At 35.1% G+C, this 24,355-nt stretch overlaps 1 protein-coding gene across 6 annotated transcripts in view; it reads left to right on the forward strand.

Annotated features, from left to right (window-relative positions):
* Positions 1 to 24,355, forward strand: part of LOC149803278 (mismatch repair endonuclease PMS2-like) — a 163,936-nt gene that overhangs the window by 84,291 nt on the left and 55,290 nt on the right. For all 6 annotated transcript variants that reach the window (XM_089952949.1, XM_089952950.1, XM_089952952.1 and 3 more), the window contains 3 exons: positions 12,936 to 13,507; positions 15,750 to 15,834; positions 18,458 to 18,554. In XM_089952949.1, the coding sequence (XP_089809075.1) occupies positions 12,936 to 13,507; positions 15,750 to 15,834; positions 18,458 to 18,554 (754 nt within the window). The remainder of the gene's footprint in view (positions 1 to 12,935; positions 13,508 to 15,749; positions 15,835 to 18,457; positions 18,555 to 24,355) is intronic.

Here is a 24,355-nt window from a genome sequence, read left to right on the forward strand (position 1 = left end):
TACTTGCGGTAAAGTCGTCATATCCCAATTCAACTGACAAAATTGTTGCTTTTTCTTGTCATTTAAATTGGGATACAAACATCTCCTGGTTCAAACAATCTTCCTTTCTCCGTCCATTTCGCTTTCCCACTTCTGCAGAATTGTTTCCTTATCTTTCACGATATTGTTTATCTGAGTCTTTCCGACATTAGTTTTCTGCAAGGATCCTCGACCTCCCCTCTTCTCGGTCAGTTGAATTACTTTCACTTTCTCTTATAAACTGAGAATTTTTCTTTTCCTGTATGACATGTTGATCTTTTTGCAGTAAGTTATTCATGTTGCCAACTACAATACTGATAAAACAATTTTGTATGCATCTAAACAAATTGCCATGTTTTTAAAGGAAGTGATCTTGTCACATGACTCGTCAGTCGCAGTCTGGTACCCTATTGTTTTTATACATTTCTTGAGACTAAGTGAGAGAAGCCAAAACGGCTTCGATATGTACCATTAACATCACGCAGATTTGACCTCGCGGCCATTAGGATTTGTAATTTTGACAATTATTGTCAGTAGTAATAGCCACTAATTATCAAAGTGAACAAGCTCAACATCTTACTAAGGGAAACCATAAAGGCTATCAAACCGATACTGCCACTTCTCAGCTGGTACTACTGTTCAATAATTGTAATCTTAATTGTAATCTTAACAATTATCAGAGTGACTAAACTGGACATCTTATGATAACACAGCAGTATGTCTAATTGGATTACATGTATTTACCCTTAAAATTTGAGTCTTTCTTGGCTTTATGGAATAAATGTGGCTTCTCACGAGGCGTTAATGATATTATATTAACTTTAGTAGTACATGTACATTAGTCAACACTTCTTTCAGTAACAAAAACCTGACATCGGGAAACAGAAATCAGATTACTAAACACATGTTATGAATAAAATACTGGTTCTAGATACATATTAAAATAAAATGCGACCGCTTGTGGGGGTAAATTTTATATTATTGCACTAATATGCTGGCTGCTGGTCACATTAGCTGATTGGCCTTTCATGAGGGGTACTTTTGAACACAAACTCGTTGGTGCCAACGGATTCTGGCCGTAAGGAGCGGGTGGCCATTGGTCAGGGGGTGCCATTTAAGAGGGGGACTACTGTATAGCTTCCACCATGGTCAGACAAATTTTTCTATACATGGTTTACTCAGTAGCATGATACTACTTTAAGCAATGCTTCACTTACTTTACTTTATTGGCAGTAAAAAAACTAACCTTTCCATGGGTAATTTGTTACTAGAATAAATTATTTGCCTTCCACTTCATTCATGTAGTTACTATAAGCAACGCTTCAGTAAGTATATGCAGTCAAGTTGACCTTCCCATGGGTTAATTGTTACTAATTCTTTACCTGTATAGGCCATATGAGCTTTTTCATTTATCATATATTATGATAGTTTTCACTGGTTATCATTCCTTGAATGCATGCCCAACTTACATATTATGGACAGAAGTCAATGGGCAGCAATTGTTTGGGTACTTAGGGGAAGGTACATAGCATAGCATAGCTTGAGGGACAAAAACATCAGCTTGCACACAGAAGTTCAAAACCAAATCATTTACTGGGAGTGGGATGAAGGGCAATAACAGCCTCAGTTACAGTCTCGCATATCAAAATTAGGACATGGATCAGTATACAATACCCCCTCTCATACTAAAGAACTGGACAAAATCATGCCAGCCAGATGGCCATGTTCCTTCACAACTAGACTCAGTCATATAACTCGGATCATAATGGGCCACAACCACAATCAATCACACAATATCAGCAACAAGAAAATGACCTTGTCTAGTTCCTCAAATTGCATAGTGCTTTGAGTCATTTTCTGTGTATGATGCCCAATTTAGTGCTATAATACCCAAGAACTTAGTTCATGATAGCAATCATACAGCAGACTAACCCACATAGTGCAGCTAAGCACTTCCTGTGGACAATGTCTAGTCTATACAGTCACTTTCATGGATCAGTCTAACCTGCATAGTGCTGCCAGGAACTTCCTGTGGTCAATGTCCAGTTTATATAGGTACATCCAAATCATATAGGCACCCTCATGGATCAATCTTACTTGCATAGTGTCTCAAGACACTTTTGGTGTATGAAGTCCAACTTGGTGCCACAGTTTCTAAGAGATGTCTTTTCACACACCCTCAAGCCTCAGCCACCCAAAGACAGTTTCTACTTTGCAAAACCTTGGAAGTAATGAAATCTTAACGCATCATATGCTGCAAGTATAGTTGGTCTCCATCCTCGACATTCTTCTCTAACTACTTTGCAGGTAGAACAAGAGATATTGGCTTCACTGCCTTCATCTAGAAAGGACAAAAACTGGCCCTCAAGTTCCCTATCTTTCTAGATTGGGCTGAAGAGTTTTTCCATCCACTCCCATCAGAGTTCTGCCCTCTTTCCTCTACATCACCAGTGGGACTAACTTCTGACATCTGGTAATCATTTTCTATGGAAGAATCTGATTTCAGTTGCTCCCACAATCTAAGAAGTGAACAACATTTTGGGACTGCTTACATCATCAATTACAAGTTCCAAGCATTTGTCAACATTTTTTCTTGCAAATGCCTTGAAGTTCTCTGTTTTCCATTTGGATTCCCATGAGTTGATTCATGTTGTCATGACCATGAGATCAGTGTTGCATCTAATATGTATGGCAATCTTCAGTAGGTGTAACACTGCTTAACAGTTTACATTCTCCCACCCTGAATCTCACCAGAAATACGTGGGAGCATGTTTATAGAATGATCCACTTCGTACCATAGAGGCCCAGCATTCTATGGCTATGGCTGTAAAAGCTGTTTTGAACTTACAACATGTGGAATTAAATGCAATGCTCTCTACCTCCACCTTTGTGAAAGACCATCATAGGCAAAGCTGCACTTGCAACCTATATCATCTAATGTCCTCTTTAATAATTAAGATGATGGATTCGCACCAAGCCACCAGGGATGCTTCCATCCCTCACAGTCTCAGTTACAGCAGAGAGAGAATTGCAAGGCAAGCAATAAAAGGTCGCTGGAATGTCCCACAAGCACATGCCATAGGGATGCAGTCCTACCAGATTTACAACCAGCAAAAACCACATTTCTCCCAAACTAAGTGGAAGAGTCAAAGGGAGGTATATCATTTTCAACAGCATTCAGTGGGACCCTCCCTATCTCAAATGACATACATCTATGCCTCCCCCAGCCTTGTCACAGATCCTGGTAGGGAGAAGGCTCCAATCTTTCATTCCTGAATGGGGAAGATTTACCATGTTGACATGTGGACATGACAGATGGTTTCCTGGGGATTTGGTTTCACACTCAGCACACCTCCTAAACCAAAAGTTCTTTCAGCTACAATGCAGCACTTCTCACCTGCCCATCAGCCTAAGCTTGGTTTCTCAAAGGAATGCAACAACAGGTTCTAGTGCCATCCATTGTGCAGACTATACAATCGGTGTGGATTTGCAAAAGGCATGATTTCATGTCCCTACTCAAATGGCTTCTAGAAGTTCTTGGATTCGCCTACAGCAGGGTACACAACAGCAGGCTAGTTATATTTTGGAACAAGTCATGGTTTCACGAGTTACCCTCTTTTTCATTCTCAGTTGCCTTGTCAACAAGGATATCTCCAACCTTGTGCCCTTTCAAGAGTTCAGTCTGCTAGGTCTGGAATCAGTGTTCAAGTGAAAAGAATATATTTCACCCAGCAACAAGAATTGAATTTGTGCAGTGGTAGATTTTTTGTCTGTACAGAGCAATCCATCTGCTAGAGAATTCCTTAAGATGCTGAGTTTTGCTTTGATGCGGCAGCAGACATCTTAGCCTTGGTCACTTTCTTGGGCTCCCATAACAATGAGTCTTTGGTCCGAATGGAGGCTGAACCTTTAACCATTGGACCACTTTCACAATCTGCACAATACAAGGTTGCATCTCAAAGGCAGGAAATCAATCTGGACTCGCGTCAGGGATACCTCTGCAAGTACAACCTCTGGAAATCATGCTTACTATGGATGTGGACAGTGAGGAATGTGGTAGTCGCTTACCATTTCGAGGATGCTTAGGAGTGTGATTCCCTCAAGATTATTATTTACATATCAACATCCTTGAGATAAAAACCATTTTGAAAGCTTTTCATTGGTTTGCTGGAGAAACTACATGGGAATGGAATTCACATCCTGTCCGATAGCTTCATTGTGGTGACTTATCTCAAGCAGCAAGGCAGAACCAAGCACTCAGACCTTTGTATTCTTGTTTGGGACTTTGTAAAGTGATGTCCTCAGTGATAAATCCACTTTTAAGTTCGACATATCCTTGAATGGCTAATGTATTGGCAGACTCATTGCCCTGCAACTAATGCAAATGGAATGATATCTTCATCCTTCAGTTTTCACTTAATAGAGGCTCAGTGGGATTGACCTATGAAAGTCCTATTGGCTACAAGGTGGAATGCCAAAATCCAAACTATTGTCTTGGATCCAAAAGGCCTAGATAATCAATGCTTTTTCCATAGATTGAAATGACCAAAATGTACACAGTTCTTCATCACCTCAGGTTCTGAAGAAGATACAGGAATCAAAAGTCTTCTCATCCTGAATACTCAGCTCAGATGGGAAATCTTGGATCAACCTCATCAGTCTCAAAACAGAATTGCAGGAATAAAGATATTCCCTCATCTGCATTAAACAACAATGATGGCAGGTGTTTCATCCCAACCCAGAGTTACTGAACCTGCATGTCTGGATCTTAATAATTACACCCTTAAGAACAATCAATTCTTGCTATAGGTGATAGAAAATCCATCAGGTGAGATGGCCATCCACCTTAGAGGCTTACAGGGTAAATGGAATATAATCTCAGTGGAACACACAAGAGCACTTGATACCAATGTAGGCATCCATACCTCAAATAGCTAATGTCCAGTGTATCTTTGATGAGAAACAGTTACCACCAATCACAATGAAACCTACTATTCTACAATCACTGGCATAGTGTGTTATCATGGAGGAGAGGATATTAGACAAACTAAACACATCTCCAATCATCTGTTCATCTTGGATTTCACCTGGTCAGTGAAAATGTATCCTTGCACAAGTGGAATTAATCACAGGTATTAATCTTGATGTACATTTGAACTGCTCTCAAGGGCTTAATTAGTTCACCTCATAAGTCCTGCCTCCTCACTGCTTTGGCAATTGGAAGTCAAATTCAGCAAATACATTTCCTATTGGTGGACCCATCTACATACAGTTCCAGATGGATTAGTATCACTCATGAAGTCTCCGGCTTTCATTGCCAAGAACAGGCTACCATTTATGGGTAATCAGTCTATTCATCTCAAGGTCATTTACAGACCATGTGCGAGCTCTGAAGTGTTATTCAGGGAGACAAAGTCATTGCATTGAGGGAGATCATGCTTCATTTTGCCAGAGGGGAAGGACGATATATCAACACAGACACTTTCATCCTGAATAAAATGGGACATCTGTTCTGCATATTGGACTAAACCCTCACCAAAGAGTTTGCATCACGTAGCTTACAAAGTTAGGGCAGTTGCCACAAACATTGCATATGAGTGCTACTGTTTAAGTGTAATTATCCATGCCATTGGATGGAGATCCGATTACACTTCTATAGTTTTATCAGAAATCTTTCATCCTAAAGGCTCAATTTGATCTGCGGGAACCTTTACCCATGGTGCTAAAGGGTACCTGTCTGGGTCATTTGACAGTATCCTAAAGATGCAACTTCACTACTTCTGCTGGATTTGTAGTAGGGACAATTTTTTTCCTTTTCAAAGCCACTCCCTGACATATGGAGTCTATTATCCAGTCAGGTTATCTATAAACTCTCTTACTTACATTAGGAAACCAGAGATAGTCTCTCCAAAGTCAGGGGATATATCTCCTTCCACCTCTTACCAATTCTCTTAAGATAGTATGATTGGATTGGGTAACAAATTTGAAGAAGAAACTATTTTTTTCTAGTTAAATGTATCTTCGATAGTAATTACCTAATCATAATATACATACACACTCCCAGCCTCCTAGCAGTTACATCCATATAGAGGGCATATCTTTCACTCCATTAGTAACTAATGATTTCATGGGACTTGGTATCAAGGGGAGACCACTCTAACTGCCACCTATGTTGGCAGATACCTTTAGGGGGCACTCACCAGTTAATATGATCTTTCGATAGAGTGACTTATGTAAGGTGAAGTAGTTCGCATTTAAAACATGCACAATGGAGAGAATGTTGGCATACCTCTATGCTACATTAATGTAATGTGGATGATATTTCTTTTGGATATTGTACTTTTGGAAATTTTACATGATTTAAGCACACCGCTAACTAAAATGACTTCTCCCTTGTGTTAAAAAATCAGCCTGAATTAGTCTAAAGTACACTATACATAGCAGCTATTAAAATAGGGAAAATGAATTTTGCCAGACTAGACAATACCAGCTTCTGAAAGTGCAATGAATGAATTACCAAATATATAAAATGTGAAAAAAGTTATCGGCTCTTTTTTATACAGTTTACCTCTGAAATTCAGGAAGTGAAAATGACCAAACAGAGCTAGCACTTTTTTGAAAGGTGCACATCTGAAGTAAGGCCAAGCTGTATACTCTATAACCCATAGTACACCCATCAATCATACACCAAAATAAAGGGAATTAAATGTTCTTTGCATTATACCTAAGATATACAAGGTCTTTTTTTAAATAGCCAGTATAACCAGTGAGGAAAGCTGGGGAAATTCTTTTTCTTTAAAATCCTAACCCTATGCAAAATATGAAACTGTAGAGTGCCACCTTAAAGCAAATATAACAATGTTTGCAATTATTTTTTTTATTTTCATATAATTATGTATGATGTTCAGAATAAAATGGTACATTCATATTGATGTTAAGCATGAAAATAAGCTAATTATGATCATTTTGCTCTTGCTTACATAATTTGCCATGAGGCATGTTTGTGTGAGTAGTGACCTTAATTATGGGGAAATTAGAAGTCTTAGGATATAGGAATAAGGTCAACTTAAATTTAAAACTGTTGCAATAAGTGACAGAAATATATGGTGAAGATGTTTCTTTTCATTTATTTGCAATGAAATTAAAGAAAAATGATGAGAAAGTGAATTCGCTTCTTCCATATTAAACAATAGGCAATATTTTACACTTTGACCTTTGACCTTTATGAACCTGATGAGTTACCTCCCTTTTCAAATTATAAAATTCTTTGTTGATATCTCAGAAATAATTCTGGCTAGTTTCATGTTCCTGTCATTCAGTATAACATTAGTTGCTATGTTTACAAAATGTAATGTGCATTCTTAAAATAGCTCACTTTTTATCATGGGGGGGGAGGCTGGACTTGTTAGAGACTCTGACACTCATAAATACTGTTCTGTAGGGGGAAAGGCAGGAGAATTATTCAAAAGGATTGTTTTGATGCTTGCGACTTAAATGTTTCAGCCATATAAACATAATTAAATCATACAAAAATAATACCTATATTCTCTTAACAATAGTTAATATGTACTTTTGAGAGAGTGACATATGTAAGGTGAAGTAGTTCGCATTTAAAACATGCACAGTGGAGAGAATGTTGTCATACCTCTATGCTACATTAATGTAATGTGGATGATATTTCTTTTGGATATTGTACTTTTGGAAATTTTACATGATTTAAGCACACCGCTAACTAAAATGACTGCTCCCTTGTGTTAAAAAATCAGCCTGAATTAGTCTAAAGTACACTATACATAGCAGCTATTAAAATAGGGAAAATGAATTTTGCCAGACTAGACAATACCAGCTTCTGAAAGTGCAATGAATGAATTAGCAAATATATAAAATGTGAAAAAAATTATCGGCTCTTTTTTATACAATTTACCTCTGAAATTCAGGAAGTGAAAATGACCAAATAGAGCTAGCACTTTTTTGAAAGGTGCACATCTGAAGTAAGGCCAAGCTGTATACTCTATAACCCATAGTACACCCATCAATCATACACCAAAATAAAGGGAATTAAATGTTCTTTGCATTATACCTAAGATATACAAGGTCTTTTTTTAAATTGCCACTATAACCAGTGCGGAAAACCAGGGAAATTCTTTTTCTTTAAAATCCTAACCCTATGCAAAATATGAAACTGTAGAGCTCCACCTTAAGCATTTTAGCTAAAAAGTTGTAATCTAGGAGAGCTGGATTTTTAAAGTATTTGTAGTAGTAGTTATCTTAAGGTATTATGATTAGGTATGATTAGGTAAACATTATCGAAGAAACAAAAATGTTATGAAAGTTACCTTCAGCATGCCTGCATTTACCATATATCAGTTACCTTCAGCATGCCTGTATTTACCATATATATCAATTAGCCATACCTTCAGCATGCCTGTATTACCATATATCAATTAACCATACCTTCAGCATGCCTGTATTTACCATATATCAATTAGCCATACCTTCAGCATGCCTGTATTTACCATATATCAATTAGCCAAACTCAAATGAGAAATTCCACATTTTTGTCAGCTGTTATACACTACACTTTAAAATTCTTTGTCATGCATTAAATTATTGGACGGGACCTAATATTAACAAGCAACTTTGGACTTATTTCAGTGAATGATATTCACTGGCCAGGAAAACATCAAACTTATGATTTTGAACTTGAGATTTTGTTTCAAACAGTCGTAAAGGATTACATTTTTTGAGAAGTTAATCTCATTCTTGAACCCAGTTTATTTATTGTATTAGAGTTGGAGGCTAAAAGTAAAACAGATTACAGGTAAATACTACAAATATTGCAAGGAATGGATGGCTGAAGACAGAAAGATAGTTGCAATACTAAAAATGTCGTTGGTAATATTATATTCTGGTAAATCCAAGTCTGTTCTAATATACTTACAAAAGATATAAATGATTATTTAGTAATTAGCAGATGTACATGAACAATTTTATCAAAGATTACAGACTAATCTGCTTACACTAACCAGACTACAACAATATCCTGTTCCAGTTAAGTTGGACAACAAAAGATCAAGGTTGTACTAGAAAACTTTGATGCAGCTAACCCAATTTTTGTACATAAAAAAGTAATTTTTTAAAAAATAGTCAGTTTCAGGGTGTACTTCTATATAAGCTAATGGGTTAGTATTGAAGCTGTTGCACTAGCATGAAATGCAGCATAAACTAGGTAATAGCAATACACACCCTATGATGCTTCAAGTATTTAAAATTGTTTTGCATATTTATTGTACATAATAGACTTTTAATTTGAATAAATTGTTAGCAGATTTAAATATTGTGTTTCAGTAAGTGTATTACATTTTGATCTAGTACATGTATATGCTACTGGGAGTCTTTTTTCCATTTGTTACTGTGAAACACTTGTTGGGTTCCAATTTTCATGGGTGATCTAGACAACAAATTGAAATTCACAACAAAATACCTTACCAAGCCTTTATTCCCCTGCCCCATTTCCTCCCCCCCACTCATATGCACTGGAAAGGCAACACCTGTCTTTGTTTCAGTGCCATGACTATGTTTAATGCTGAGAATGTGAAATTAACATTATGATAAGTAAATCAGTAATGAAGAACACTTTTGATCTAATTGATTACAATTTAATTTGAATGCAAACTTTCATGAGCAGGAAAACTCCTTTAAAAGTTTTAATGGCTCTACCAGATATATAGTATTAAATACAGATTGATTCACTGTCTGTGTCCTTCTTTATTTTCTAAAAGCAAATATTATTCTCATTTATATATACATTTTTGCACATATCAACTGTCTGTTAAATAAACAATCAGCAAATTAGTTCCACTTTCTCAAAACCCATTTCAGTCTGATCTCTAAAGCACTACTTTGTCATGTGTGCAGTTAAAACCATTTAACTTAATATGTTTAAAGGTAGATATTTTCAGGTCAACCGAGACCTGACATCAGTGTACATTTCCACTGTCTGTATTTGTGCAATTTATGTTTTGCATATATTGTAACAATTCTTTCAGCAGCAGCCATCACAATATGCATGGAGTTTACCAAATTTTAGATTACAATGTCCAGGTCACCAGCAACAAGGGGTTACCACTGGGCAATTTTGGCAGGATTGTTTTGAACAAAAAAGGTTTATAATCATTGGCTTTTTTCAGGCACCTAATCCTTAATTGTTGAGAATATTATGCTTTGATAGCGGTCTTACAAACATATGAAAACTTAATTACCTAAGATGACAATAATGGTATTAAATATGTTTAACTCAGACATGTGTGAATAAAGAATCGGGCCTTTTCTTTAAGATGTCTGCATTTATATGTTAGCAGTGAATAACTTGATTAATCGCAGGGTTCCCACGCTACTGGAAAATTGGGAAAAAGTTGAGAGAAATGATAATTTTTTTCCCGACTGTGAAAAGTCCTGGAATTTTGCAAATATTGATGAAAGTCAGGAAAAACCAGGGAATTTTCTGCCACCACTTGATGCCTGAAACAATCGCATAACTGTGTCGTAACTAAACTGACTGTTAGATATATTTATCGAGTTCTAACCAGAATATTCAGAGGATGCAGTATGTATCATTTGGGTGCTTGCAATAAACATATATGCTGAGTCAGTCCAAATGCTCAGTGGATTAGATTCGTCTAGTAGACTTTTATTTTCAGAGTCATCTTGATATTTGTATCTTTCCTTACATGGAAGCTATGAAAACCACTCTTGCATCACAAGAGGCAAACATCGTGTTGGCAAAGTGTAGCCACTTACTGGATGGCCTAGCAAACTTTAACCATTGTTAGATCGAGTCATACATGCATGAAATGGATAATAAAATTACTTATTGTCTCAGAAATTGTGAGTATTAAAATCGGAGTTGATGAAATGTGACCTGGTACTTGCGATTTGCATTGCTAGTCGCATGAGTACACAAATCTAGCAACCCACATTTTACAAATATTAAATGAAAGTTGTATACTGGTTTTAATAAAAATACAAAAATGAAAGAACACAATGTTTTCCATATCTATATATTCCAAGAACAACTTCTGGAGTTTTGTTACATCACAGGACTGCCACGTTGACATGTGCTCTCTGCTTGATAAATCAGACTGGCCAGATTGCTGGTTTTTACAAAAAGTATCTGACTTTCATTTAATATAATTGAATTTCTCTACAACAACATTAAAATAGAGTTTGTTGTTGAAATGACGATGTTGTCATTTGAGATTCATGAATTGACTTGTAATGCAAATGGTGAGTACCAGGTGAGGTTTCATCAATGCCGTAGTTTGGTCTAGTCTGTCAGCGGAATAAAGACATAATGAGAAAATAAATCATTTTTCTATCGATTTCATGCAGCTATAAGTCGATATAACATATGTTAAAATTTTCTAGGCCTGCTGGTAAGCGACTACCATATGTCGTTACTGCACCGCAGCGGCAAATTCCAAATTTTTTATATGCAGTTGCAATGGCCCCACACTCGAACCTAAATGTCCCCAATATAAAAAATGGGGATGGAATAATCAGAGGAAACCCAGATTAGAAAACAGACTGCTATTCATTTTATTCCAAATTTGTAGTCCAAATTTTTGAATCTCAGAGCTGAAATGAGAAATTGTCGTCCCTTGTATTATATATTAAAAAACTATACATGCCCCTGTATCAATACAGGTTTGGGGACTGGTTTAACAAATTGCAAGAAGACAGTATATAATTTCGAAGATCTTTTGTCAAAATTTAAATCAACCCTTTTGAAAATGTTTTTTAAACAATGGATTTTTAACCAGATCTTAAGGAGATTAGGGTGTTTGATAAATCATGCTTGGGATTTTATTGGCACAGATAAATTCAGGGTTAAACTCTCTTTCTTGCAAGACAAGATTCTAATTATTTGCATTTATTGTTTTTTTTTATATACTGTAATAGGAAATGTTTACTTTCTATAAGATGCATACATATCTATATATATATATATATATATATATATATATATATATATATATATATATATATATATATATATATATATATATATATTGCTATCAAATTCTTTAGAAATAAAGGTTTGAAAGGAAACAAAACTAATTTATGTTCATTATTTTGTTTCCACTTAGCAACATAATACAGGTCAGCAAAATAAAGTTAGAATTTGTTTTTGCATATTGAAATGACTTTACCTGCCAATTTGTGGGAATATAATCAAACTTGTTTCGTGTGATACATTTTGTGGTTTTGTACATGATCATCTTTTCTGGCTTAGATGTTTTGGAGAGTCTTGAAAGAGAACCATCTATAAATTTATTAAATACATGTTTTATAATCTAAAATGTTCTTTAAATCCATTCAGTAATGGTCATATATGAACCTTGAAGAAATTAATTTCATCCTGGAAATAACCTGGAAATTTATCTTTAGAAAAGCATGGGAACCATTGTAATCATCTTAATAACTATGAAACAGATTGCATCTGTTTGCTTGCAAATTCTTGGAAATGAATGTCAATATAGTCATTTACAGATATATATACATCAAGTATTTTTCTGTAAATGATAGATCCACAAAATTAGGTACCCAGGAATATGTACTTTTTACTCAAACCATGAAATTTGAAAGCCACAAAAATAAAGTGTTTTACAGTAATAGAAATTGAGAGAGATTCTCAGATGTTGAAATTATCAACTCTTCATATGAGACAAAGACACTTTAACCAGATCTTTTACTACAAAATCCTGTTTTGAGGGAAAACATATATTTAGTGCAAGATTGGTATCTGCTGACTCATCAGAAACTGTTTGATTTATACAGGCTGTTTTACTGTCCATTCTAGATGACACATCAACATGTACAACTATAAATGTTCCTATTTCTTTCTTTTTCCTCAGAAAGAAGACTTGACAGTTTTTCGTCCAAAAGTTCAACAGCTACATGCTTTCAAGAAAGTCAAGGATCATGCTCAAGCAATAATTCATTATCTCTGCCTTTTACTGACTTGACAGATTGTTCTCAAAGGAGTGATGTATCTTCCAGTTGTAATCCATCAGTTGCCTCCCTTGGAACAGATTCTAAACATGCTATGTCCCTGTTCAGTCATGGTTCACAGATTTTTGGAACAAAACAGCATGCAAGAGGAGATAATTACCATTCAGAAACTGATTCAGAAGATAATGTTGATATAGATACAAATGTATTAACTTTGAACAAATCTAGCAGCAATGTGTTTGAAAATAGTTACAGGGGTCTGAAAAATGCAGACGTCAGCAGAAAAGATTTGTACAAAAATGAAAGTCAAAATGAAGATAGTGACAACAGTTATTTAGGAAAGTTTGATCAGTCAATGTATATGCAAACCAAAAATGAAGGAGGTGAAAATTGTGATACAACTGACATCAGAAAGCAAGATCAAAGTCATGAAGATGATGTAGCACTACAGTTTAAAGTCACTATGGTAGAATTAGTAAGTAACACATATTTCCATGATGCAAGATTTACATTAATGCAGTGCCGATTGAGTTAAAATTGACAGCAATCGGCCATTACTAAGGTAGGTAAAAACCGTCAGAAAATATACCACATATAATGTATAGTTTCATTATAGCAGTTTGATAGTGGTCAGCCAATTCCAGTTCCTGATCCTTTAATGCCTTCTATATTCCCCATGACTTTTCCCCCACCGAAGATATTTGCACACATATGAGTATGTGATTGTAACCCAAGTGAGCCCCCCCAAGTGAAGTTTCTGCAAGGTTGCCCAGCCGCTGTGAGCTCTGAATATTTGGGAAATATGATAATTTTCTTTATTACACAAAATTATTTAGACAGAAAAAAGTAATTATTGTCTGGAAAATTTGGTCAATGATGTAGGTAAGAAAATACTTTTTCTGCATAAGTGGAAAAAGTTTGTCAGGTCTTTAAATGTGCTTTGAAATGCACGAAATTGGTATCTCATAGGGGTGAAATAATTCATTGATATATTGATGCATATTAGCATTTGCCATGCTAATACACATATCAATGCAAGAGGCAGAGATTCAATACAAGCGATACTTACCTTATGTAAATTACTTTTAACATTCAGATGTCATATATAATTAATAATTATCTACCTTTTTCTTCTTTAATTGAGAATTCATCTGAGACAGATATCACAGAAAAGGCACTCATTTATGTCAGAAAAAAAGCCTAGCCACAACAGCCGCTCACCTTCTGCAAATTAACACAAGGTGACATGGTTTGTAATACCACCCTCATATAATTCCTTGCTAATTATCTTATCCCAACTCCATATTTAGCACAAAAGAGAATTGCAGATGTGTTCTGTGTGTATGAAGTACTTCACTCATCATTTAATAAACACTTTTAAGTTACACCATTGAACTTGATGGCTAGATGACTTAAGTCTTTCATGCATTGAAATATGTTACATTCAATTCTGATTGGTGGTTATTGGTTGTTCCAGTCTAGGGTAAACAATAAGCACCAATCAGAACATAATGTAGCTTATTCCCTGCATGAGTATTGGCAAAACAACAAAGAAACTTTGCGCAAAAATTGTCATTAAATAATCTGTAAAGTACTTAAATCGTAAAAGTCTGTGACAATTGAAAGGCAGTCTGTTTGAAAGTAAATTTTGTTATTTTGTCATGGCTGACAATGGCATATACATAGATGCTAAATCTATATCTGTCTATTTCTGAATGCTCCGGTGGCCTAGTGGTTAGAGTGTCTGCCTTGGATGCAAGAGGTCATGGGTTCAATCCCCGACTGAGTCATACCAAACACTTATACAAATGGTACTTACAGTTGCTTCGCTTGGCACTCAGGTATCAGGATAATGTGACTTGGTGGGACATCATGCTACATGTCTGCGGCATGATGCCCCAGTGTAGACATCACTATAGACTGCCACACTGCAGACATCATAGTAATATGACTGAAATTTTTTTAAAGCTACATTAAAAATCCAAATCTCTCTGTCTTTTTCTTCATTATGGAAATACAACCAATATGTCAACACACATTAAAGTGCACCACCTACTACAGAGAGACCTTCTAAAATTGGAAAGACCATTAAGTTGATATATGTATTGATAATGTACTGTAACGCAGGCTGTGTATCATGAATCATATTGATACATAGCACAGGTGTATCGTTTCACCCCTAGTATCTCATAAAGAAAGTGAATTCACAGAATTATTTACCTTTTTTACCATTGGATTATTAACTTTGCGGAATAAATTTTATATATCAATTTTTTAACTACTGATCAGATATATATTTTTATATATCCTTTTAGATTTCCTTTTAGAACATTTTCAGAACATTTTTCTTCACCTCTATTTTATGCCACCTCAATGTTATGCCATTTTTGTACTTATTTTGGTTCACAATAGGAATTATAGTTCAAATTTACTTTTATTTGTGGGTTAAAATATGGTTTTGAAGTGTTGGTTGCCACACCAACAGAAATAAAGATAAAACAAAGAATGATCCATGTTTGGAGACAATATATGCAGAAGCACTTCAGAGGCAGATTGACAGATATGTAGTCTCTTTTCTGTTGCTAAATTGTAAAAGTTGACACCCATGAAATTAAACTATTTCACAGCATAAATATGAAAATTACATTACAGCATATATTTGAAAGTAAAGTTTCCATGTGATCTGTCAGTAATTAAATTCTGGTTGACCTTTTCAGGACAAAGAGGCAAAAATACCTAAAAGGAATAGGAGCATACATTTTTCCCTTGAGAAGATAAGAAGTCATCTGCAGAGCAGAGACAGTAGGTATTCTCTACATCTTGACTAAAGTTTTACTAAAGTCATATTAAAGGGATAACAGTGTCTGTTTACAACTAGCCTGTTGGGCCTGTAAACTTTCAAGTAATTACCCAATATTTGTAAGGTAAACAAGTACATTGTCATTTTCAGATCTCTCTCTCTTATGTGCAAGACTGGTGGTTCATTATTTGAATTGTTGCCCTGGGGCCCCAGGTGGCCGAAGGGTCTAAAGCATTCACCGTTACTAGTCACTGCCATCTCTTCTCTGTCCACGTGGGTTCAGGTTTCAGGCTTGGCCAATGTGGGTATGTTGGAAAGCTGTCAGTAGATTCCCGTGGGTTGCTGGTTCTTTCCGCGGTTTTCCTGATTCTTCCTCCACCCAGTAATAGTGGCTTACGTGTATAGCCTATCTTGCACTGAGAAATGGCATTGAACACAAAACAACAACAACAGTTGTTGCCCACTAATATCAGCATATTTTATTGACCTGACAGCATATGGTGGAATATTCAGATGGTTTTTCTTTGTTATTTGCTTTTGGGCAAAAGAATGTATGAAACTTGTAATAAAATGGAAATGGAAATTTATCCAGAGTAATATACCAAAGGTACATTAAAGTTTTGTATGGTTTTTAAGGACATTGAAAGCCTTAGAATATCTAGGTATGTACACTAACATAGTAATTGTTGGGTAGTGATAAACTTCTACAGACAGAATTTTTTATCCAAGGTACACTATAGGCCAGGATAAATAAAAGTACACATATGTATAATGTTGTCTAGCGGTGGAACCATTTGGTGTTAGTCCAGTTCAGTGTCTGAAAGGTCAAGAGTTCCTGCTCCAGTGTGTGCGTGTCACAAAGAAGGCATTATTTTGATAAAGGAACATAATGTGAATCAATTTGCAAACATTTTTTTCTTACTTGCACTCATAACTTCAGTCACATTGACAGTATAAAATTGTGTCAATGTGTCAGATTCAAAAGTTAAGTGGTTTTTATCATTAGGGTGTTTGCTGAAGCAATTCATTTGATGGTTGATGGGAAAAGTAGTTGTATTATCACAGCAGAGTGGAAGTCACCTGTTGTGCCAGTATGACAGGTATAGTTAGGTATCTTCATCTTGTTGCCTGTGAATGAGAGCCTTCTCTGAAGAGTAAAGTTTGTCTTTGAAAAGAGATACAAGTAGCATTCCTTTTTATTAGGGTTGACCCCATTCAGTATTCAAAAGGCAGGTGAAATTTCAGTTCATGGAACACAAATAATAGCCATATATGGCTTCTTTTAATTTTCTTTTTCTGTTTATCACATGATTCTCACATAAGCTGACTGTCTTTTGATCTAAGCAACTGACTAATCCAGATACTGTTGTTATTGTGTGAACAAACTAAGATTGGTGTGTATTCTTTAAGTTGGTGATGGTTATAGGATGGATTAAAGTAAGCAGGATACAGCAGTCTTGTCTGGAACATAAAATTGGAAGAGAACAATATATACCTGTAATTATGATTTTGTTGTATAGTGCACATAAAATAATATTGGTAACAGTAAACATAATGATGATATTTAGTGTATGGTATTTGTGTCTAAATTAATTTTGAAAGGTTAGCCTGTGTACAATGGTCACCTGTGTGCAAGGGCTGATTCTGCCTTTCCCCATGAGTGTCCACTAGTGACAGGTTTGACTATATTTTCATATTTAGGCCTTTCTCATTTTTCTCATTTTGCTTTGTTTCTATCCCTCCTTCAAGATGAACAGATCTTAAAAAATATGTCAAATAAAAATGACAAGCAACAAAAAGTAGGCTGTCAGTATTTTAAACACAGCTTTTTACATGAATGATAATCATGCAGATTGTCATTGACTGTACAGTGAGTGAAAAATTCAATGACAGCCATACAGCCTTATGTAGCTGTTACACTCTAAGGCAAATGGTTGGTGGACAATATATTTTCATATATTTATATATTCATATGTTTTGTGAACATTAAATTTTTTTACATTCATTCTTTATATGTGAATATTTTAGCATCATAATTTATATCAACAGTGACTGATAATTTCATTAAATGAACAGAAGTGTTTCATGTTTGGTGAACCGCTTCGGTGGCATAGTGGTTAAAGCGTCCACCTCTGATGCGGAAGGTCATGGGTTTGATCTCTGGCCAAGTCATAACAAAGACTTGTATGGTACTAAGAGCATTAAGAGGTTAGTGTTAGGACTGGTCAGCCTAGTGTCAGGATAATGTGACTGGGTGGGACATCATGCTTCATGTCTGTGGCATGATGCCCCAGTGCTAGACATCACTATAAACTGTCACATTGTAGACATCATAGCGATATGACTGAAAAAAGGTTAAAGCTACGTTAAAAAATCCAAATCACCAAATCATGTTTGGCAAAGTGAACAAAACAATTTAAAATCTTGTGTTAACAAAATATTATAGTTCATGATTAATATATGCACAAGCTAATGTGTATAGTTAACTGTGTGGGAAATCTCAGTTCTTAAATTTGTATTCAGAATTTTAATGCAACAGCTGTATTTAGTGCATCTGTAGTCTTAATGTAGTGATTATTTTCTCAGATATTTTAAGTCACATTATCATTCTCCATAATATTTCAGAGGGTGCATCAGCAACAGAATTTTGCCGTAGTTTTCGTGCCAAGATTTCCCCCACAGATAATAAGTCAGCAGAAGAGGAACTCAGTAAAGAAATAAAGTAAGTTTGCTACATTTTATATTTGTGTTCAACAGGCATGTGTCATATTCGATTTTCATAGTGAGGCTGACATGGTCCTTTTTGTTGTAGTTAATATTGTAAATATTGTCAGTACATTAACTTGATAAGATTTCACGATTACATCAAGTGTCAGCTTCAGAATGTGGATTAAAATGAAATCAAAGCATTTGATCTTGATCCAAGTGCTGTCATTGACATAAAACACAGCAAGCATTATTTATACTGATGATATATTTATTATATACTTTAAATTCACTAACATTTTATTGGTTATAAGTTATTGTATATTGTGTATTTCCCCATCATTGACATATTTACAAGTTTTAGTTTTTACAGAAAAATACCCATTTTATATATATATATATATATATATATATATATATATAATGAATTTACAGTACTCATAGATATTGAATTTAGGAATGAAAAAGAAAAGCTATTTAATTTTTTGTTTTTTGTCAAAATTCCATTTAACAGTCATCTGTGCTGTTGATTTCTTAAATTAAAAATGCCTGCCTTTGTAGAAAATGAATAATCTGAGACAGTTTTGAAGTCTGGAGGAGGAATCAAGAGTCAAGAGGACTAGTTTTTCCATCATACTTAAATGGCTTGGCTAACCATATTGTAACTTGTACAGTAAATGACATTTGTAACAGAATATTTAAAACATAACTGAATTCACAGTATTTTTTTGGACATGCATAGTTCTTCCAGCTTCCATTATGTGAGATACTATTTTCTGTCAGTACTCTCGTGGATTTTCATTATATTTTTACACAGCAGTAAGTGACTCTTTTACTTACCAATAGAAAGTGTGATTCATATGTACACAAAGACATCTGCCCTTTAACTGAATATGTAGAAGGTCCAAGCTACATACTTAACAGCAAATTATGTCAAACTTGATGCCTGGCAGTAATATAGTTATCTTGTTCCTGTTTGGAGTGTAGATACTGTGGAGTTTATGGTTGGACTCAACTTATGAGCGAGTATGTACAGTATATGTAACTGATCATTATTATGGATAGAACTTGCATTGCAGATGCCATGGTAGTAAAATAATGGCATAGGGAGTTAATGGTTATGAGTTACTGCCCTTTGTCTCTATGATATAGGCAGAAAAGAAGAATTTTCATCTTAGTAGGGCTGGATCTGGGAAGCCTTGTATTCCTCATGGTAATATGATCAGAGATTACCTAGATGTTTGACTGAGACAAGTTGCAAAAACAACTCTTAATTAAATGAAAATTTGGTCTGTTGAATATCCAATTGCCCTTTTTTTCTGAAAGCCAGGTACCAGTCACATTCAGACATATTCCAGGCAGACTCATTGTTCTGGTCAGTGTTCTGTTTAGACAGGGTCAGGTTACTCATACATAATGGTCCCTTCAGCTGCTGGTATTTCATTGCAGTGCTTTGGGTGTACTGTATCTGATGATCACCATGTTTATGGCAAGGTTGAACCAAAGCTGCCCATCTATGTCTCTCTGGTCCCAGACCCAGAAACTTGGATCTGCTGTCAGTCAGTTGGGAGGGGTTATGGTTCTTAGCTTACCACCTGCCCCATGGTCTTAATAGCAGAATTAATACAGAAAACACAGGCTGGATGGGCAATATAATTATGATAGCTCTTCTCAGATGAGACAAGTCCTAGGGCAATGATTCATTCAAGCTAGTGGTAGACCTGCCCATGAAGACTGCAGTCAAACCAACTTTTCTCAAACAACAAAGTTGCTCGTGTTTCACACCTTCATTTTAGATTGGATGATCTAGTGATCTCCATTACACAATCAGAAAATCAACATACATTTATAGATAAACCATTAGCTTTTTGGCATGCAACGTCCTGTCTGTGCCCATAAACACTACTTGAAGCACAGAGAGACAAGTCATGGCAACTGCAAAGACTCTTTCTTTGAAGGTGAGAAAGCAGAATATTACCTCTCAAGCCGTCTTCATGTCTTAAGTGGGTTACATCCTCCGACATCTCAAATGATCGAATTCACCTCATGAGGGTTTTAGCTTGTGAAATTAAGGTGATCTGTGCGAGCCTCGTGTTTTTGAATGCAGCATTATATCTGAGACATCATAGAAGATGTTGGCTCCTCATTGGTTGCTTACTCAGTTTAAACCTGGGGAAACCAAGCGCTGGCAATGGACGGTAATGGGTCACATCAAATAATTGTATTGCATGATTGAGACTGGTATTTTTTCCATTTGGTGAGTACATTTTCATAACAGACAGGGCATCAAAGGTAATCTGTTTCTCTGAAATTTCAGCAAACTATTTTATCTGGGTACATTTTTAAAAAGGAATTGGCCATCGTTTAGACTATTCTAGTTACTTTCCCTCCATGCCTACTGAATAAACAAATAAGTAAGATGTATTTTTTTTTTTTTTACATTTGTGGTAGCAGCATGATGCTGCCTTCCACGCATACATCTGAAAATTAACAAAGGGTCAACGGATGATAGAGACGCAGGTGTGTGTTCTGAAGGATTTAATTCTGAGTGAAAAGAAGAGGAATTTTACTTACCAGCCACATACAAATGTCAGTCTATGTAAATGTATTAATTACTAGCGAGCGGGCGAAAACCCAACGAAAGATAGAGTACAAGATAATACCTCGTCCGGTTGATCTCCATTACCAGAAATGTCAACAACAAAAAAGCAGATATCTCACAACATATAGTACTCATACTAGATGTCAGGATTCGTGGATTATGATATAACAATGTATGGTTTATCAATATGGACAAAGAATTTGTTTATGTAACAATAGATAAATTTCAGTGCATTTTATATCCAGTTTGCGGCTTCCTTTCATGGGGCCTCTGAATTTCTCCACTCCAAACCAAAGGTTTTATCTAGATGTTTAAACAGCCAACAATGTCGCCAATAAAAAAAATCACCAGATTTTATATTTTGCTGCCAATAAGGGAAAAAAAATCCAAGTTTGCGACATAGGCAAAGCCCTACGTGATCCCAGAATAAACTTTTTACACGTTATTTTATTTTTCATACTTTTAAGAAGATAAAACTTCTTTTTCATGTATGAGAAAAATACATTTAAAATTTCAGGACCCACGCCATTATCATCTTGTATTATTCATATGCGATCTCTTCCCCAAAATGATAATAATTCTGTTTACTTTTTTTTCGTACTTTTAAGAAAGATTTTTTTTTTTGTGTACAAGAAAAGTACATATATATGAAATTTCGGGAACCACACCACAACCGTGTTATATCCGAATTCATGTTATAATGGGAGCATGCTATAGTGTTATCACACTGTACATTGATAGATCGATTAATCATTTCGCACCTAACTGGGTTCATGATTTGACTGTTTTATCTGGAATTATGTAATATATTGCACTATAATGACATTGAGCTGCACCAATCTGTACACATGTCCAAATATGCAAGCTTGTTTTATATTTAAAAAAATCAAATTAAAGAATCAAGTTCAAGATAGACAAGTTTCTTATGGCTTTTAACTTTCACTGATCACTCAGGAGCTGCAAAATCATTTTGTTCAGTTTTAATTTTTAACTCACTTGTCTGTAAGGCCAAATGTGTGTTAGGTATGGCCTGTGTCCATCATTGGTCTGGCCAGCAACAATTTGCTTGTTATCGCTCTAAGGTTCATATTTATGATCTGTAATCTTGGTATATTATTAATTTTACTGTCTTTTGATCGGGGGTGTGAGATTTTACCACTCTCCAAACTTTTCTATTTCCTGAAGTGTCCACTGAAGGAAAATACAAAAGTGAATTATCACACACACTGTAAAAAGACTAACAAATTTATTATCCTTTAGGGCTCTTTTTTCCCTTCTCCCTATGTAGAAAAAAACCCTTGTTAAAAACTGATTTTAATAGATGTTTGATAATTTGTTATATGTAATACATTTCCCACATGAAGTATTTCATCAGGTCAGGTCAGTGTGTGTGTGTGTATATATATATATGTATGTATGTATGTGTGTATATATATATATATATATATATATATATATATATATATATATATATATATATATATATATATATATATATATATATATATATATATATATTTTATAAACAAAATGCAGATATAGTTGATAGATCAAAATCAGACATGGATATATATATAGACAGATAGAAGGATAGGTAGAAAATATTTTGGAAATAACTACATTATTGAGAGGGAGAGAATTAAAGCAAGACAGTTTGTAATGATTTAATTCTACTCAAAACTCAAGTAAATTTTGTAATGATTTATGTATACTCAAAACTGAATGATTTGTGAACAATTGTTTTATCCATTTACTTAACAATTAACATGTAGTTACCTTCAAATTGACCACTCCAGTGGCCTAGTGGTTAGAGCATCTGCCTCGGATGCGGGAGGTCATGGGTTTGATCCCCAGTAGAATCATACCAAAGACTTGCAAAAATGTTACTAACAGCTGCCTCGCTTGGCGCTCAGCATTAAGAGGTTAGTGTTAGGACTGGTCGGCCTGGTGTCAGGATAATGTGACTGAGTGGGACATCATGCTACATGTCTGAGGCATGATGCCCCAGTGCTTGACATCACTATAAACTGCCTCACTGCAGACATTGTAGTGATATGACTGAAAAATTGTTAAAGCTACGTTAAAAATCCAAATCACATACATACACCTTCAAATCAGTGACATGCATCAACATATTAGTGAATCCGACTACAGAGAATGATTTATATTTGTTCATTTAATTGTTTGCCAAACAGTATGTATCAAGTCTCCTGTAATTATCATCTAAAGAACATGTCATAACTGCCACTTTTGGCTACTACTTTGTCCTAAAATCAATAACACTTTGAATTAAATCTCCCTGGTAGTTAATCATTGCAGACGAGTGCCTTTTATTTCCAAACACACTCCTGTCAAAGAACTCTCATGAGTTGTATTTTTAGCAATTAACCTACGTGCCATAATATTGGCAACATGCATCATACCATATTTCATGTAAATTTTTTTACATGAAAAAATAATTATTAATTTCAGTGTATGAAACATTATATTAAATGAATAATAATCATTTTGTGGTATTGACCATGTACAAAAAATAAAGGGATAATACATGAACAAGTTCTTTGGAACACATGCTACTCAACAACCCAACTATACAAACATACAAAATAAACATATATTTTCTGTCTCATTCTGCTATCAACTCAAGAATCCAGTTACAATAAAAATAAGTACTCAAAAGATTTTTATTTTGTTTTAAGAGAGGAGAGAGAGAGATAGATAGAGACAGCATAATGTCTCAGTGTGCAAGCTTGTCTGTATTTAGAGCATACTTCTTTGTAGCTGTTATGTTGTGTAATGTTGGCAAAATGATTAGGATGGCCTGAACATGTATGGGTAATTTTTGGTAAATTGTATGCAACGATTACACCAACAAGTAGGTCTGTTTTTTTTCTTTCTGTCCACTGTCAGAAAAAAAAAGTGGAGACTTACATGTAGTTCTACTCAATGATTAGAGTCCACATTGTCAAGAAAGTAAAGTGCATCTTGTATTCTTACTGCAACAGTCTTATTTTCTCATTTTCAAATTACAAAAAAAATATAAAGAACTTAAAAACACATTAGTGTGTGTGTGTGTGCGAGAAAGAGAGAGAGAAATTTTGTCAGTGTACAAGACCGTATTTGTTCAGGGCAGTTTTTAATCATAGCTTTTGCAAAGAGGAAAAAGACTATTTCCATTTACCTGACAATAGTGATAATCCTCATGTATTAGGACA

The sequence above is a fragment of the Sinohyriopsis cumingii genome, chromosome 3 (assembly GCF_028554795.1).
Source record: "Sinohyriopsis cumingii isolate HCF-2022 chromosome 3, ASM2855479v2, whole genome shotgun sequence".
Classification (NCBI taxonomy): Eukaryota; Metazoa; Mollusca; class Bivalvia; order Unionida; family Unionidae; genus Sinohyriopsis; species Sinohyriopsis cumingii.